Source organism: Drosophila gunungcola, assembly GCF_025200985.1.
Source record: "Drosophila gunungcola strain Sukarami chromosome 2R unlocalized genomic scaffold, Dgunungcola_SK_2 000006F, whole genome shotgun sequence".
Taxonomy (NCBI): Eukaryota; Metazoa; Arthropoda; class Insecta; order Diptera; family Drosophilidae; genus Drosophila; species Drosophila gunungcola.
Genome location: NW_026453168.1, coordinates 2,911,163 through 2,930,725, shown reverse-complemented (window position 1 = coordinate 2,930,725; position 19,563 = coordinate 2,911,163). Strand labels below are relative to the sequence as shown.

Below are 19,563 nucleotides of genomic sequence, written 5' to 3'. Positions count from 1 at the left end.
TCCAATTGGGCCTCCAAAAATATCCACGTGCCACACTTCGACCCCGTGGCCGCTCTTTTATTATTGTTTTCCCATCTTATTTATTATCCAACTTTGGTTGCGCGCCTTTTGTTAACATAATTTAACCGCATACCAAATTGGAAAATTTGTAGGCCTTCGATTCTTGTTTATCTAGGGTAAAATTAATTTCCATTTAATGTGGCAAACGGTCTTGTTGACACTTGGTCTATATAGTCTATGGGGAGATTGTGATATTCATTTGCTAGAGATGCATCTGTTGAGGTCAGAATGAAGAGATATGACGGAGCTGTCTAAATAGAATCTTATTGTCTGGAATTTTTGATTGAAAACGTATTGGTAGTTACTGTGTCTTTTTAAAATAAGCCAGAGTTAATAATTCTCGTAAAATGTGTGGTATTATTGAAATTCTCTTTGGTTTTATTCGATTTAATCAGAAAGCACTTAAAGTGGATTTCGTGTAATACATTGAAGACAGCAGTGAATAAAAATTCACAAATTTAAAACAAATCGTTTTAAGAAATAGAAAGTTTTTGTGTATAAATAATACGTTTAAATACTGATATAAATTAAAATGGAGTTTATACCTTAATGTCTGTTTCTAAATATTTATAAGTCATTCTGTTACTTTAAGAAATCCCATATTGTGCATAAAATATATGGTGGTATTTAATTAGTTTCTGCTATTTTGTTTAGCTTAGTATACAAAACGTATAAAGTAGAGGTCTTTTCTATTTGCAAATCCACTAGATATACGACTATCAAGTGCAACTTGTCCATCAGATCATGCACCACCAAATTCAGCTCATTACCACACAATGCTGCCATAAACAACAACAAATGCTGCCGCTCGAGCTGACCGAAGTGGAAAGTTAAGAAAGGAAGGAAGGAAGTTGAGCCGCCAAAAACGGAACCATCTGTCCACCGATTGCGAAACTTGAGTGACAACAGCAGCAGCAGCTAAAAAAACACAATAAAAAAAGGTGAATTGAAAGAGTCGCGGAGGGAAGTTATTAAAAAGCGATAAACCCAGAGCAAAACGCATTTGGCGAATTGTTGAACACCTTGTGGAAGGGTTCGTCCCCCCCCATACCCCCCTTCGCTACCCTTCCGGGGAATTATGGAATTCTTATGCTAAAATAATGGACCCACAACCGGCTACCGAACTCGAGCCACCACGTTAGTGGCTCATCGATCAGTAATAAATTTGTTGCGTACACCGGGGGTACAGAACAAAAAATACAAAAAAAAAAAAACAAAATAAAAGAATATGGAGCGGGAGCATGTCGCGCGTTTGTTTTGTTTCTTTAATTCATGAGCAGGATCGCTTTTGGACCAACTGTTCATGGTCCGGCGAGCGAAGGTGAGGTGCGTTGGCCAACTGTGCGTTAAGTCATTGAAAGTCAATAATATGTGCTCCCCATTCCCATTCCCATTCCCAACTCTTCCTACTTTCATTGTATAATAGCGCAAAAAAAAAAAAAAAAAAAAACACAAAGACCCCCAATCCCGTCCATCCGGTTGAAGTTTGTTGGTGGAGTGAAGGGGTAGCAGTCACCGTTCCCAGTCACAGTCTCAGTCACGGCTGCAGTTGCAATCGCAGAAGTCACAGGAGCTTGGCGTCTTATTTATGACTTGTGCCACCACTTGGCTACTATCTGAGATTTGTGTTTTCATTAATTATGCAAGATTCCTTTGGGGATTTCGTATCGTATCGTTTCATTTTCATTTTCGTTTTCTGTTTTGATTCGGGTCGTCTTGGTTTGGTTTGGTTTGGTTTGGTTTGCCTTCTTTTCGGGATGATAAATAGCCCAAGATTAATAAGGCGCCTGGCTAAATGGCGTGGAAAGCATTCAAAGTCGACAATTATGAAATTTGGCCTCTTATCTGATTGTGTTACTGGGGTTAATCGGTTATAAAATCATTAAGCAAAGGCTATATGAAAACTAATTAAAACGTATTTTAAATCATATATAGAAACTCATTTCTTACCTTTATCGCCCCACTTTAAGCCATAGAAATCCACAGACAGACACACGTTTTGTTGATTGTATTCAAATTGTTTTTCTTTTATTTTATTTATCTTTTTTTGTTGGATTTTCTGCTTTGCTTTTTTTTTTCAATTTGATTTTCGTTATCCTAGTTTGTTGAAATTTGCAAAAATCGAAGTTTAAACAAAATAAATTCTAACTTTGTTGTTGCTTTAAGTGTATGTCAAAGTTTGCGTTAACTATACAAGAAATGTCGATTATTAAACGTTACCAACGCTGATTACGAATACCAATATATTTGTAAGTGTATATTTATATATATAGTGTATATATTCATTATTGTATGTGTCTAAATTGCTGATATGGGATGCTAAACTTACAAAATCAAATTACGCTGAAATAAATGGTCTTGAATGCGCGATAATTTTTTTTTTTTTTTGTTTACAAGGTGTTTTAAGCTTATGAATTATATTTAAACATTAAACATTATTGTAAAGTTAAATTAAATTTCAAAATCCTTTGCGTTTGTTATTGTTTTGCTCACACAGAAACACAGACTGCAGTTTTGCTTAAGAAGCGGTTTCAAAGAGCCCGACCCAAAGGCGAGCTGTGTATAAGCGGCTGCCGAGAGAAATGATTTTTAGATCATCCCGTACAGATTTTATACATTTGCTGAAGGTTCTTTTGGCCATCCATCGCCTAATGACGCTTAGAACCAGTAAAGATCCTTCGACGATTCCTGAACTTGCGCTACTTGCGCTTCCAGACCTGAAAGACGAGTAATATAACATTTTAGAAGAATACCAATAATATATGTATTAATTTATGTTAAAAGCAGACAGTTGAACTATTCAAAATATTTGTGGGTCTATTACAATTGATTCAATTCGATATAATTCATAGGTGGCAACAACAAGCGTTTAAAAAATATAAATATTAAAATATTTTTTAAATAAAAAAAGTCTAAGTGGCCTTTAATTGAATTCCCGAAATTGACTTAAGACCGTAAGGATGAAGAACCAATGCTCCATAGCTAACTTTGGTTCAGCACTTTATATATATCTTGAATTGATATTGAATACGTCTGATTTTGAACCTAACGTCATGAACATATGTCTAAAATCTAAAACGATTTCGATGATATTAAAATCTCTTTAATTGAACAAAGAAATTAGATCTAGAATTAAATAAAACTGCGGAATGTGTGTCGAGTTTTTCGAAACAAAATCGAGAAAGGACTTCCTTTATCATCTTTTAGAATCGAATCCTGCGGATGGACTCACCTGCCATTGTGGGATAGCTGGAGTACTCCAGGGCATGGGCCGTCTGCTGGTCGTGGTGCAGCCTGTGAGAGACGAGAACCGGGTGAGGGGTAAGGACGCAGTGCAGAGGGAGGTTCATCGAGTGACTCACCTGGATCCGTGGCTGGCATACTGCTGGGGCAGCCTCAGCAGACTGCCGTACTGGGCCATGTTGTGGTGGTAGGCGTGGGCGTGGGCGGCATGCGCATGCGCTGCGTGGGCATAGGAACCATAGTGGGCCGCTGCCGCATGTGGGACCCACGGATCGGTGGCGTAGCCGGTGTCCGTCGCCGTGCCATACAAGTCGCTAACCTGCAGATAGATATCCGATCGGATTACAACTTATTTACCATGGTGGCAAGAGGCAGCAGCAGCAGCAGCAGCAGCAGCAGCAGGATCGGTGGCTCCCTCAGGTCGTAATTGCCTCACGTATTGCAGGTAATCAGCTTCTGGCCACTGGTAACTGCCATTGTTATTGGTTATTGGACTATGCTCACCTGGTGGTGTGTGGGCGCGGGTATGGGGTGCACGTAATTGCTGTTCCAGAACGACGGTGGGAAATTGCGATTCGACATCGGGCTGCTGCTCTCTGCAAAAACATTAAAATGGGGGAATCGTTTCAGGCATGTGTATACATAAAATGATAATAGTGCACGAATTATTGTTCAATCGTGCTAAATGTACCGAGGCAATAAAGACAATCAAGCGAGAATATGGCCATTTTTGGCCTTATATAAAACAATATAAGTCCTAAGGCCTCAAAAACTTACTTTAAGCGACATATTTACGATGTAGTATCAAAATGAAGGAAATTATAATCCCAAGGAAAGTAAGTGCATTTTTCTGGTACGACTTTGGCAAATTATTCTTTAAAAATTTTTGGTTACATTAAAAAAAAACAGTAACAAGAACGATTTTTTCTTACAGTCCCAATTAATCCTTATTATATCATTTCACGATTGATTTTAAATATATTTTAAAGAATATCACAGTAGATAATGTTTTAATTGAGTATTCTTTTGAACAAATTATTATTATGACGTATTTCGATAAATGATTCTAACAATCTTAGAAAATCTTAAAAGTATCAATAATTTTAGAGCTTAAGGCATATGATTTCCTTTGCTAATTACAATATTCTTATAGACTTATTCCTCTTTAAGCTATCTAGTTTTTTTCATTGAAAAATTCCGTATTTCCACTACAAATGTTCTCGAGAAGCAATCGCCTGAAGGAGGTGTTATGCTTTTGCCTCTAGGGGCAATTTCCATTCACTTGCGGCAATGATTAACTGGCAAACCGGCGTGTACGAGTCATTGGGGGGTGGGGGATTGTGGGTTTCGGTTTCGGGATTGGTTAGGGACTCTCCTCGGAGTCGCAGTTCCAGTCTCAGACCCGGAGTGAATCTCCATCTTCGCCTCGGTGGCGGCGCCATGGCCTGTTGCAAATAACTGAGCGGAATGTTTTCGGTTGTCGTTCGTGCTCGTTGTCGCGCTGTTGTTCAGGATCATCACTTGTATTAAATGGTTGTAAATCTACGCGTTTATGAAATCGCGCGACGCCGCCAACCAACGGGGAAGGAGCAAACAGCGGCAAGACATCTCCATTATGTGTAATGGAGCTCCCTCAGGAGACCCGCGGGCCCAAAAATAGCAACTGCAATTGAGCGGCTGGAGATACCAAAAACTTGCATAGGCTTGCATTTGCGTTGACAACATTCCAAACTCGATTCGAGAGAAAAATATACAACAACTGGTGGAGTTTGAGGATGATGCTGAAGCCGAAGCTGGAGGATGTGCCATTCGATGTGGATGTGCTTGTGGGGATGTGTAATGTTTGTGCTTGGCTGCCGTCGCGATTCGACAACTTTGGCCGGCACGTTGGCGAGTGTGCCATGCATTCTGATGATGACGATGATGATGATGATGATGATGCGGCTGGGATACCGAATATACTGGAGACTGGATACTGGGGATACTGAAGATACTGGATGCCATGCCGCGTGCCTTTTTTCTTCCCTTCCAGAAGTCGTCATCATCCCATTGCTATTGCCATTGCCATTCACTCACTCACTCGCTCAGCTGAGGCCGTGGAATTCCCATTAATGTGCAAACAAGCAGACTGCCAAAGATATTTACTCCGCAGCTCCTTCGCTTAGCATTTCACTTTCAGCCAAGGGGCTTCAAAAGCGAAAGCCGCAGTACCTGTATCACCTCTCACCTCTCACCTTTCACCTTTTGCCCTAATGAAGAGAGCGTGGCAATTTATGACCCGATAAGGTTCGATCGCCAACGTTGACACATAGAATCCTACACGGAAAAAATGTTCTTTACCCTAGAGGAACATTTTTAGCCCTAGTAAAATGATATTTGTGGAAAATCACCATAAGCAGTTAATTAAAGTACAATATAATAAGTGAAGATAGTTTATAAAAATCTTTTTAAGCCAAAATCAATCAGGCTGACACCTTTAAGCTATTGAAAAACAAAAAAGTTAAGCTTAGTGAAATGATATATCAATTACAATACGAATAAATCAGAAACTTATTACATATCTCGCTTATATTCATTGAGGTATTATTTCGAATGTTACAAGTATATGAAATGTTTTTTAATATATATTATTTTAAGTCTATATCCCGTCAAACCTAATATTTTTCTGTGTGTCCATGCACTTGTGCCCGTATCTACAAACGTATCTTTAAATGTATCTGCATCTCTATCTGTTTCGGTTTGAGTTTCTGTTTGTGTTTTCGGTTTCTCCTGCCTGCAGCGGGTGCCAAGGAATTTTAAATCGAATTCTTTGGGCATCTAATTAAATGCTCCTCGCAACGAAAAGGCTGCCTGATGAATCGGGTATTTTTTGATCGAGAAACGTAACGAAACGGATCGGGGAACAAAAACAGAGAAAAGTGCAAGCGTGCCGTTGCTATCTCATCATCTCCTGCGATGCCCTGTTTCGGTTCGTTTTGTTTTTCTGTGCGGAGCAGTTAATTGAAATGCATTTTAAAATCGTAATGAGGAATCTATGCGGCATTCGGCATTGCCACCGTCCGACAACAGCAACAGCAACTGCAACAACAACAACAACAACAACAACTGGCTACCCAAAACAACAACATCAACATCGACCGCATCGCATTCCGGCGACATTTCATAGCACATTCCAACTAGCGATATATATATATATATATATACATCTGTGCATATAGCACATATAGACACGGCACATTGCATTACGAAAAAAATCTATATAAATACTGAATAGTTTTAAGCGCACAAACGTAAATGTTTAAATGTTTAACTGTGTGCGGCTGCTCTCAAATAGACAAATGACCAAAATGAACTTTAAATACCATTAAGTAGACATCGAAAAGGGGCAAAAACAAGAGGCGTAAAAGTAAACAAATTAACAAAAAAAAAAACCCATTCGTTGTTTACTTTTTGCTCAAATTGTATTTTAAGGGACAGTTCTATAATGGGCAATGTGTGCCACTACTGTGCAGCAGCTAAGTGTTAAGAGCACCCTACTGAGTTTGGAATTCGCAGAACTAAAACAACGAAAATCTTTAGATTATTTAGTTACGAGAATTAAATGACATTTTTAGTGATTTGATTGTCAAGTAGTCATTCCAAAATAGCCTTTTAAATTGATAACTAATCAGAATTTGAATACTTTGTAGGCTAAAATCATGTAAATGTATCATTTCTGTTATTTTTATTTGTTGTCACACTTAACCACATTACTATCAAAATAATATAACAAATGGTATTTGAATCCGAAAAATTTGTGTGTATATGTAGGCTTTCAATATGTAACTATTCGATTATTTGTAGTACAACAAAATATGTTATCATCAGCATTAAATTAAAATTCAATCATCGTAAATTAAGCAAATAAAAAGACAATTATAAACAATTTTTGGGATCAAGTGGATATTTGCTTATTTGTCGGTCTATTAATTGCCAGTCAGGAAACTGATTTTGATTTAAATTTCGGAAAGCCAATCACCGTAAATCGTAGTTAAGCAGCCTGCGGAAAATTTCCAATTATCGCATAACGAATGGGGAATTGGCATTTCCTCAAAGCATACGGCAATCGAGGAAATTGGGGGGGAAAAATCGAGGAAATGGCAGCCACAGAAACTCAATAAAATCCCAGGTTTAACTGCAATTGGCGGTGTGGCAAAGGAATACACCACAAAGTGCTCCAATCGAGGGGGCGGAAATTGGGAAATTACCGGTGGGCGGGACACGTACGGAACATTAGCATTACGTGGATTCGACTGCCAGTACCTGATCAGCATTCAAATACATAGATAATTGATTGATTGAGCAATGGACGCAAATTAACAAAGAAGCAAAACGATGATCATAATAAAAAACTTCACTTGACAAGCCAAAATACGTTGTGCCTGAGTGAAATTGCAACAGGGCAATTCAAAATAAAAACAAAAATCAAGTGAAGCGCAAAAATTATACACATGTTGGTGTCTTTTTATATAATATATATGTACATACATACGGGTATATATTGTATGCAGCAGATAGACGGACAGGCAAAACAGACAGGCATGAACAAACGAAACGTTTATCTTCATTAAAGGAGGTAATTAATTTTGAAATCGAAAGAACAAGCGAGTGGCAAGTGGCAACTTGATTTATTTGTTTTATTGTGTGCCCGTTTTTGGTGTGTGCTTGTGAGTGTTCGCATTCACAGACATTTCACAAACTTGGGAAGGGGATAAAGTGGCGTTTTAAAGTGATTCTATACTATAAACTGACTATAAACGTATGGTTGACAATGGGTGGAACGAAATTTAAATATTTCGAATAGTTTTCGAAAGAAAAGATGGATTAAAAGCTATATTTTTATGAGAATTGTAATTTACAGCACATGTTTATACGATTTTAAATTTCAAAACATTTAAATGTTGGCATATAAACTAATTTTGGGTTGGTAAAAGCTTGCCATAAGAAAGCACTTTATTATTAAAATTAAAATTTGCCGCAGTCCCACTTATTTTACAAACTTATTTAGCTCTTAACAAAAACAGATGAAAGCAAAAATTAATTCCAACAAGTGCTTTAGTTTTCTATTAAACGGGTTCCTTTAATTTTAACAAGAAGCAGACGCAGCCTAAATATTAAACATAAACATGCATTGATTATTTCTAAAAACTTTTACATTCTTTCATGGTGAGCTGCTGCATATTTTCTTAACCATATTTTTGCACATAAGTTTTCACACATTAACCGACATCTTGTTTATCAGTACAAGGTCATCAGTCAAGTATTGAGCAGAGCAAAAAGTGGTTTAGACATCGAACCACTTAACCCACTGAAAATTCTTGATTTTTTCTATTAGATCCAGCCACCTCGTTCTTTCCCACACACTCAAACACATTCCAAAAGGCATAATTTGCCTGTTGTAAATTTCCCGAGAACATTTTAATAACTTTGCTGGAACTGCTGGCGTATTTTTCACCTAATTATGCCCCCATTTGGGGGACAAGTGAGGCAGCGCCGCAAATCGAGGCAAACACGCAAACTGACAGCCGGGACAACTACATGACACGAGCGGTTCTTTGATCAAAACTCGTCGGAGCCACAAATGAGTCGAAAAGCGGAAGGGTAGCCGGGAAAACAAGCTGATTATCCTCCTACACTGGCACAAAAAAAGAAAAAACTCGGATTTAAATGCTTAAAGCAAACAAATACTTGTAGCTCACCAGATAACTAAGATTTTGTAACCAAAATCAACAAACAATAAATGGGATCCTATTATCAAACAAACTTGGTATACAAATAATTATTAATATTTGTTTGTTGTTTGGGAAAATATGAAAACAAAGAGTAAACCAATAAATCGTTCTTTTTAACCTTTCTTAAAAAATCGCTCGAGCAGGCACTAAACATTTTTATTTTTATTTTTTTTTAATTAATTTTCACTGTTAAAAACCCATAAAAAAATGTATAAAATATATTCAATTGGGTAACCTAGCAACTTAATTCGTCTAGATTGAGCAGAACCCTAACTTTTAGTTGGCGCCCGAGCATGGACTGCCGATATTTTTCTATTTCTCTATTTCCTTCTTTCAGCTATAGTTATTGAAATGTTTTTATCAATGCACTCACCTTTAGCATCCTTATTGTTATAGTTGAGGGCGCGGGAGAAGTGTTCGTCCACCTGGCTGGCCGTGTCGCCCGAATAGTTGGTGAACACAACGCAGGAGGCCGATAGATACTGAGCTTGTCCTTGGCCACTGCTGCCCAGCCCACCGCCTCCGCCTCCGCCTCCGCCACCACTGCCCATCGGCACCTCCAGGGTGGGCAGATTTTTGGGTATGGCCCCGGTTCCGCCTCCGTCGCCGCCACCCGAACCCGTTCCGCCCGCTGATGACGGACCGCCAGTCGCTCCGCCGCCCACATTCAGCGGATGACTGTGCGAGTGGGCGTGGCGCGGGGAATCCGGACCGGAGGAGCAGGATGATTCATTATGATGCTGATGCTGTTGGGAGCCCACCAGGCGTGCTGGAAAATCAAATCAAAGAGAGAGGCAAAACTATTAAATAATCGCGAAATAATCGGCGAGAAGCCAACGGGGAAAATATGATATAATTTATTGAATGCTAACTGGTTTGGAATGCGAGTGCTTCGTCAGCAATTTCAAGAATTTTCAAATTAATTAGCTACGAATGTGCGATGGCTATCTGGTTCTCCCTCACTATGGCTCTTTCACTCGAATGAATTTCATTGTGCTGCCAAAAAACAAATGTTATGCAAACATTGACATTGACAATATCAATGAACACGCACATGAAAAGGAATAATTGCCCAAAGTTTAGCAACATTAAACTAAGCAGGTGCCAACGAAGCTTTTCTGCTAATGAATTATTAATTATTAATTAAGGAGCTTATACTTTAATTTTGCTACTTATTACTTTTATTTGTATTACGGCCTTTAAAGCAGGAATTCGTAAAGTCTAATCACATACTTGTTACATACTTTAAACTTAAGTGAGTCATTAAAACAATTTAATTTCAATTAACTCGATAAAACTTATTGCTACCCACTTTAATACTTTCGGCAGAAGAATTAGTTGAAATTGGTGACCACATTACTTAATAGCTTTGACATGTGTTATTATTTATTAAATAAGTTTTGCTATTTTCTAGTTTTTTTTTTCTAGATCCGGAAATGGGGACATGACAATAATGGGTATTTGGGTAAAATAAATTTGCTTTTTAAATCTGATTAAACAATTTTTTTTTAATAGGTTCCGTGCTAATTTTCAAACCATTCAAACCATTTCTCATGCTAAATGGTTTGCCGGGATTGAAGTCTTCTTTGACTTGAGTTCTATAAGTTTTAAATCAAATACTCTTATGGGATCTACTCACCTTCAGCTTCGCTGCGCGGCACGATGAGATCCTCTTCTTTGGTTTGGTGCGTATGCGGGTGCGTGTGTGTCTGTGTCTGCGAATGCGGGTGCGTGTGTGCGTGGGCGAGGGAGTGGGCGTGGGAGTGGGCATGGGCGTGGGCGTGCGTCCTGTGCGTACTGTGCAGCGAGTGTCCAGCAGCGCCGCTCAACACCGGACTCATTCCCAGGCCAACGCTGCCCACACTACTGCTGCCGGGCACCACATTGCTGCCGAGCAGTCCGCCGCCTCCGATCCCAGCTCCGCTGACCAGCTGGAGTCCGGAGGAGCTGGCCTGGTTCGCTGCACTGTTGTGGGCCGCTGCTGCCACCGCCGCCGCAGCGGCATTCGCGCTCACCGAGGGCGGTAAAATGGGGCTGCAGGGCGAGTGGGAGCTGCCAGAGGCGCTCGATGAGGCGGCCAAGTTGACGCCCGAGGACGAATACAGATCCTGGTTAAACTGCAAATAACAAAAAAAAAATTTTGCTTTATTTTTGTATTTTTATAACTTTATTTATATTCACGATATTTTAATTTCATTTTTTAATAACGCCTAAAACTTTAAAATTTTTTGTTTCAAATTTACAGGTTTTAAATTTATTCCGCTCACTCTTTCACCCAAAGGGTTTAATCAGTGGGTATTTATATTTATTCTAATTTTGTAAATGGGTATGTCGGAAGTAAACCAATAATTTTGATCCTGTTTGTTTTTAAAACATTTCTTTTAACAGTTGTTTTTAATATCTATTTGGTTTCATACAACTAGTCTAAACATTCAATGAGTTTCGATTTAATCATACAAGTTTACTCGATGTCCGAAACAAACCGATAATATTGACCATGTTTGTTATGCTAAACACAAATCAATTTTAACAGTTTTGTTTTTAATATTCATAGACTAAACATAGAAGGAGAAAGAGAAGGAGAAAGAGAAGGAGTAACTTTGGTTTTTGCTAAATAGGATTTGTTTTAACTTCACATTTATTTAACAATTGAATGCTATTCAAAGCTTTAAACAAAGAAAGGGAGCTTTTCTGTTAAATATTTTAACCTATGATAAGTAAAAAAGGCTTGTTTTGTAGCAATAATCGAAGTGGCGAATGTCTTAGAGTTGTTTTAAAAATTGTTTCTGTTTACTTTTGTAATAATTTGATCCATTCGCTCTCTTTTGTTTTAAAATAAATGGTCCTATTACGATTTAAACTAATCTTAGGTTTTTCATAGCTTTGGACATTTCTCTGACCACGTTTCCCCCTTTTAACATATATTTCTGGATTTATAAGTGGATTTCCCTGGCAGATTCACAAAAGGTCGACAACGAGCAAGTAATGAGTTATGAGACGCGTTGCAGCAAATTGAAAATGACACAATAAGAAAATTTATGTTGATGGAAAACGCGAGTGAGGCCATTAAATTTACGAGCGTTTGGCGCATATTATCACGGACTCGGGCCAAGGTTGCACTGCTCCAAATGGGCTGGGTAATGGGATGGGAATGGGAATGGGAATGGGGAAGGGGAAGGGGGAAGTTCGGAAATAGGAGAGCGTCCAGAAGACGATAATCACGCCGCAATCTCCTGCTTAGCGGAGTGTCAAACATAATGCGGCGCTGGCGACGATTTACGAGCAACACCTTCGACCGCCCCCTTTTGGATGCCCCACCCCACTCCACCCCTCGTAATGAGCCCATTAGTGGCACCCTAGCCGATAGATAACCCCATGGAAATCGCTGCCCTGCCCGCCACGCCACATTTGCTGCCGAAAATCTTTCTAAATTTAAGTATAAACTTCCAGCCAAGCGAGGCGATGCGATGCGACCCTTCTTCCATTTCGAAGGCGCATGCCAATTATGATCGTGTCTAAGGGTTAATAATGGGTTAACCGGGCACGAACCATTTGAAAGAGTGCATCTTGGGCATTGACAGCGGCCCTGATTTACGAGCGGCCGTTGAGTATCTTGCAGATACAACAGCTGTCCGTTTAGCGGGACCCGGGCCACTTAATTAGATGAAAGCGCTGAGTCAGCAGCGAGCGGCTTTGCTAATAGATACAAATACAAATTGATTGAGATACAGCTGCGGCGAAAGGTGCAGCATCACAGACACTTGCCGCAAATATGTGGCAGATCAAGTATCTGCATCTGTCACCTGGCTTAAGCACATAATCAATGCGTTCCGCCTTATCGGCCAACACTATCAGCGGTGACAGCCCAAATTGGAGGCGGTATGCTCGAATCGCGAATCCCAAATCGCGGATGGCGGATCGTGGCCAAGTGCAGTAGCGTAGGAGAAACAATGCGCAGATACAGATACAAAACGCACAGTCGCAACCGCATTGCCAGCTGTATCTGTATCTGTATTCGTATTGGTACACGGAAAAAAGGATCTTATAAATACATCGAACCACCTGTCATCTAAAGTAAATACCAATTTCTCCTTTAAGGTTTAGTTAGTTACTATATTTGGACAATAAAACTTATATAGTTTGAATTATAGAAGCAATGTAAGATCTTAAATATCAATTTTTTCTTACTTATTTACAACTTTGAACTAAAAGCTAAGAATGAAAAGTTATATTTACTTGCACGACGAAAGAACACTTGAGCCTTTAAACCTTTACAACGATCTACTTAAGATTAAGATAAAACAATGAACGTAATATGAAAGAAAAGCTCTCATAATACATAATTTAAACGCTGACTTATAATGGGGCAACTAATCAAACCCAAAGTATTAAAATATTCGGTAATAGTAATTAATCCAATAAAGTAATACTTTAGGTTTATGTATTTCTAATTTAATATGCAACCAAATTCTATCAGATCAAGCTTCGTTTGTTGTAGTTTTCTCCGTGTATTGCTGCAGTATTATTAGCTGCAGGCGATATGTCGGTTATGCCGAGCAGTCAGACCGCCGATCACACGGCATAAATCACCGGGATCGGCAGACGAACCAGCGACAAAATTTCGGAGCCCACAGCTCTTTTTTTTTTTTGTTTGTCCAGCTCCCTGGTTTATCTGCGATCGGTTGACAAAAGGCCCCAAGGATCGGATCGGTATGGTTATGTTATGGCGTTGGATCCGAACAGAGCGAGATCGGCAAGAACTAATGGCGATACACACAATAAATTAACCGAACGGTCCAAGGTTTTTGTTTGTTTTATTTGGTTTTGTGCTCGACTGGACTGGCTAAAGTGTCGAAAGGGCGGACGAAAATTGTGCGTTTTTGGGGCCGAAATAAACCGGTCATCCAGCTGAGCCTTTAAGCTGCTGACTCAATCTGCGATTGGCTTGGCGGAGGAGCAGCAGAAACCGAATACAGGAGAGGGTTTATCGCGGTCCCTCTTTATGGGCATGCAAAAGCATAGAATCAGAATCGTGTCGTATCGGTTACTTACATAAAAGGCCAATTTCGATTTGGTGCCGCGGCCTTGTATAATTGGAACTTGCGACACAAGAATTTCTTTGTGCCCCAGCGACAACGGCAACGCCAACTGCCTCATGGTATTGGCCGCCGTTTTAGCCTCAGTCGTAGCCTTCTGGCCATGGCCACACCACGGTCAGAGTTTTGGGGCCTGGACACTGACCAAAAGCCCTCTCGATCGTGAGAACTTTTCTGTACTTGTCACTGAAATCACAGCGAAATCTTCGAAATCAATGTTAGCAAAAACGGGAGAGACGGAACAATGCCAACATTGACTCGCGGAATTCCATGAAATGTTTCCCTTTATTTCGCCAAACCATTTTTTCCTCCCGCTTGTTGTTCTTTATTGTTTCGGGTTTCCCAAATCGATTTGCGTTCTGCGTGAATTCTTATGATTTGTTAGAAGCGTCTAATTATTCAGTCGGGACCGGGTCGAAACAAATTGATGGAGGCAAGAGCGCAGCGCAGCCACAGTGGCAGTGGCAGTGGCAGTAGCTTTTGGCCTTGGCAAGGAGTGAAAAGAGCCATCAATCAGCCAGGGATGTGGGTCCTAGCAAAAACGCCAGCATGACTCATCATCGGTGCTTTCCCTTTTTAAAGTTGTCCTCAAACTTGTTTTGAAAAAGTGCGCTTGTTTTTGGTTAAATGAAAGCAAATCAACAAGAATCTTTACAAAACGTTTTGTGGTTTTCCTTTGAGACGATTCGGTGTTTATGCAAAACGGGTTCTTTTTAAGTTATGCAACTAGCAGGAGTAAACGTATGTTAATTGAACTCTAATTAAAAATCTTAAATCTTATCGTTTTAACTCTGTAATCTTAAGGTCTTTTAATTTTTTGTGGGTTAAGAGATTTGATTGGTTTGATAAAACTTGTGTATTTTTCTATAATCCAATAAAATTGTAAGCTTGCAAGGAAAGCCAATTTTAACAATTATATATGAATAATTTAAATTTAAATACAGTTTTGAAATATATTTATCTCCTAAACAAACTAAGACGCGGTCTTTCGTGACCAACTTGTGCTGCACATTTGGAATTTAATTTGGGATAGAGAATTAAAAGTTTGGAAATTTTTAACACCTTTTTTACGTGCATTTAACACAAAAACCGCTTCGCCTAAAACTTTAAAGTCACCTCGCCCAAAATGTCCAAACAACAAATTTTGTCACCAAAACTTTTCTTAGTCCGTTGCCGCGAAAAGTTTTTTGATATGACAGTTTTTATTAAGATACTAAATATTAAACGTATAATAGAAAATCTAGAAACGTATATATTCGCTCTGTTAAACTATTGGAAATGCATTTCGTATATTTATTATTGTCTGTTATTGTTCTATTTTGACATTATAAATTTGTTGATCTAATCACCCTAGCCTGTATTTATTAAATAAACCAAATGCGCAAGAAATGTTACAACTTTTTTAGTTCCATTAATTTTTTTTTTAAATGAGCTTATAAAAATTTATAGTGTGACATTATTTCAACAAAACCTCCTCATCTATTGAAGCATAACATTCATCTCATAAAAAAGAAAACAGTCAGTAAATTGAAATAAGTTGTATGTAATATAAAATAAATACTTTAAAGGCTGGATCCTTCTATTTAACTAAACAAGCAAAATATAGTCAACATTGTACTGCTTTTTCCTAAAATACTTATTTAACCTGAAACTTTTTCTGATTTTTTTTTGCCAAGCAATCAACATAGACGGAAAACTGAAGTGCCTACGCAACTGTAAGCACTATTTAAGGTTACATTTGATCTAAAAATGTTGTTGTATTATTTGCACTGAGGTCCTTTAACAAACTAACTAACAACAATCGCAAACCCTATAACGTCAAATGATTGTTGCTTTTGCAAAGAGAGCTTTTCCGAGTACTATAAAAGTCCAGAAGAGTGTCGCATTTTTCTAATCTTTACAATTCGAGTGAATATGAATGCATATCATTGGTTTCATCGCTAAGTACTCTGTACTCCATTGGCTCTAACAACTTCAAGGATGTAGAAGGAAAAATGACGTATTTTTGTCAATCTTTTTTTGCCTGACTCTCTAACGTTGGTCTGGAATTAATTGCCATTAATCGCTTTGTCTTACTTACCCTCTCATACTGGTAGAACGATCGACTTGGTCCAGCGCGCCCGTACAGATATGGATAGTAGGCACCGTACATAACTTCGGGGCAGGACACTGCCATTGTCGCAGTGGCAATCGCACTTGCAACTGCAACTGCAACTCGCACTCACTCACTCACTCACACTCGCGACCGGGGAGTAATCACTGTTTTTTGCGTTTTTTTAGCGATGAATGGTGGTAAGTAAATTGGTATTGTCACTTGAACGGGGAATTGTGATACCAATACCCGTTGTTCCAATCGGAATTGAAATTCTCTCTGGAGACAGAAAGATACGCGGAGAAAAAGAGAGAGAGAGAGAGAGCGGTTTAAAACTTGGAGTAATTATAAAACCGGCTCTCAACTCAAGTCGCTTTTTTTTTTGTTGTTGCAGTCGTAGTAGTATTTATTTCTTTTGTTGGCTAGCGAAATTCCTGGAATGAAAACTCCGCTCGGCTAATTATATTTACATATTGTAAAACACCATCGCGTTTGTATCAAGAGCTATAATTGCTTTTCGTCTTTTCTGTTTATGTTTCTTTTTAATTTTTTCTTTTTTTTTTCGCAAACTTCTTTCTATTTATTCGCCATTCCCGTTTGTGGGTATTTTCTTTTGCTTTTGGTTTTTGTTTCTTCCCCTCGGCGCTCTTCAACTTTCTTCACTTGTTTCTTTCTTCTTTGTTTGCTTGTGCAGGCAATTGCAATTATCATTTCCACATTGTTGATTGCTGTTAGTCGTTGTTTTCTATTTTTTTTTCTATTTTATGCGGCCATTCCCTTTGGCGTTGGAACGTCAATTTCGTTTCTCATCCGCGTTTCCGCTGAAGAATTGCCAACTGCAAAGAAAATGGAGAAAAGTGCAGGAGAAGGCATTAACAATTTGCTAATTGTGGAAAGAAATTCAAAGCTGAAGAGCCAATTTCTGGCATTTATGTAAAAACCGACTTTAATGATGGGATTATTCGAACCATAAAGTCTGTTGAAAAGTAATTGCATGTAAACAAACAATAAACAAGAAATATATATATGACCATACAAATTCACAAACGCAAGGTTTTCCATTAAAATGTAATTTAATTATCAAAATAAATACCACTAAATGTTGGGTTTCAACAATTTTTGATTATAATGCATAGAAAGTTTTGTAAAAGGTTTCGTGGAAAGAGTTAATAAAAATTAAACAGTAAAAACACTCCCGTCGGTACAAAAACAAGAAAAATCAAAGATCAAAATTGTTCATGTCATTGGTTTTTTGTACTCTGACGAAAATTAAAGCTACCGTGAAAAACAACGTAAGAAATTAAAATTTTTCAATTAACTTGTTTGCAAAAATTAAACACTAAAGGGCAAAATGGATTTGGTATGAAACTGCCTAAAACAACGAAAACAAACCAATCCGACGGCAAAAATAATAGTGCATAAATGAAGATTCCGTCGGGATTTATAAAACATATTTCTTTCAACTTTTAATCAAACATAGTTTAAAGTAAATACAAAACAAGTTTTAATCCAGCCCTACTAAATATAAGAAAACTTATTTATGGTAAAAAAAATTACATTTTCTTTTAATTACAAATTATGGGTTAAGATAATTAATGAGGTCTTACTTAAGTGTCTCACTCTGTTCTAAGTTGATAAGCCTTGATTTTATTAAACAATTGAACTAAAAAAGTGTATAGGCAGAAGAAAAAGTTAGGCCAATAGGCAGATCTGTTGTTTTTCAAATTTTTGGCCGATTATATTACAAAAATATGAATGTTATTTGTAATTTCTTTAAATATTTAATTATTTAAATTCAAAGCTTAAGTTTTTAAAAAACTCTAGACTAGTAGTTTTTCCCTAACAACCGTAGTTCTAATTAGAACATTTATTTTATCCAGCTAGACCCATTTATCACGAATGTGAACTTACCACTTGAATGTTTTTAGTGTAATCCAACAAGATTTGCAACCTTCCCCTGCGTACATCAAAACAACATTTGTGCACTTTTTGGAAAACATTCAACAATTTTCACATTACTTGACTTTATTTCCGTTGAAACGTTTTGTTGTTGTCGTTAATTTGAATAGTAATTAAAACGATACGCGCTGGGGAATTTGCACGTGAATACTTGAGATTTTGGCGCAGCTTTTTTGCGATTATTTTTACCGAAAACGAGCAGCAAACATTTGCCCGGCGCACTCAATGAAAATATTTTCGCTAAATCCACAAAATGCCAAATTCCATAAATTCTTGGCAGCGCGCGAGAGAGAGAGGTAAGCGTGAGCGGATGAGAGGGAGCGGGAGGAGAACGGCACTAGTTTAGCGATTGCAGCATCCGCAGAAATCTCTATATTTTGCTAGGTGGCACTTGGAAAACAAATGAACTGCACTTGTCGCGATCGCTCACTGGGATTTTCGAAATTCGTTTCGTTTTAATTTCAGCGATTCTCGCTTTGAAACGAGAAAATCGCGCGCGGCGGAGAGGGAGAAACACGGAGAGCTCCGGCTGCCGCTCAATCGGAAGAGAAAAAACAAACTGCGAAAGGAGCGGTGAAGCCAAAGGCAATGCAATGCAGAACGCGGGCAGCGCAGTCGGCGCAGCGTCGAAAACAAAATGGCAATTTCCCATATCAAGTTGGCTCCCTCGCACGCTGCGTATGTGACCTTAGCGAGAGCGAGACGACCAGTGTGTTGAAGCGCACAAGGTACCGCCCACTTGATTGCTGCCGCGTGCAGTTGTTGTTTCCAGTTCCAGTTAACGATGCCACATCGGTGTGAAAATAAAATGGAGTGCGTCTCAATTGTGTCCTCAAGTAGACGAAACTTCCTGCTGTTTCCTCGTGTCTGTGTGTGTGTGCATCTGATTTTAAAGTTCGACAAACAGATTGAAAGGAATTCACATTCGTCCGGGGCCGTCCCCTTCGTCCTTTTGTTCCTTTCCGCAGCGAAAAGTATGCGCCAACTGTGTCAACAGTGTTTGCAGTGCCCCCGCAGTCCTTGTTTTCCAGCCCTCCCCCACTCCCCGATGAACTCTCCGCCGCGAGACATTTCCGTATTGATAATAATCTGATTGCAAATGAATACAATTTATTGTGCTGTTCATTCGCCTTTATTTTCCCTCGGATAGTGACAAGGTGCGGATGCGGAGCAGTGAGAGACGAGTTGCTACTCCCTAAATTGTTAGATTCGCGATGGGAACCAGAGGAAAAACCTTTCGCAGATGTTAAATTGGCAGATACCCTAAAGTGCAATAGTTGCTTTTGTAGATTTGGAATTGTCCATAAAAATCACCCGGTGAATATCCCAAAACTTTGTAGAT

General features: G+C 38.8%; 1 protein-coding gene across 1 annotated transcript; it reads right to left on the bottom strand.

The window, feature by feature from the left end:
• Positions 1-2,059: 2,059 nt before the first annotated feature.
• LOC128255177 (protein vestigial) lies at positions 2,060-18,767 on the bottom strand. Its single transcript, XM_052984727.1, has 8 exons — positions 18,174-18,767; positions 16,251-17,098; positions 10,714-11,191; positions 9,448-9,843; positions 3,808-3,899; positions 3,423-3,622; positions 3,293-3,354; positions 2,060-2,777 (listed from the first exon to the last, which is right to left on the bottom strand). The coding sequence occupies exons 2-8, from the start codon at positions 16,344-16,346 to the stop codon at positions 2,719-2,721; spliced, it is 1,383 nt and encodes a 460-aa protein (XP_052840687.1). The 5' UTR covers positions 16,347-17,098; positions 18,174-18,767; the 3' UTR covers positions 2,060-2,718.
• Positions 18,768-19,563: the final 796 nt, after the last annotated feature.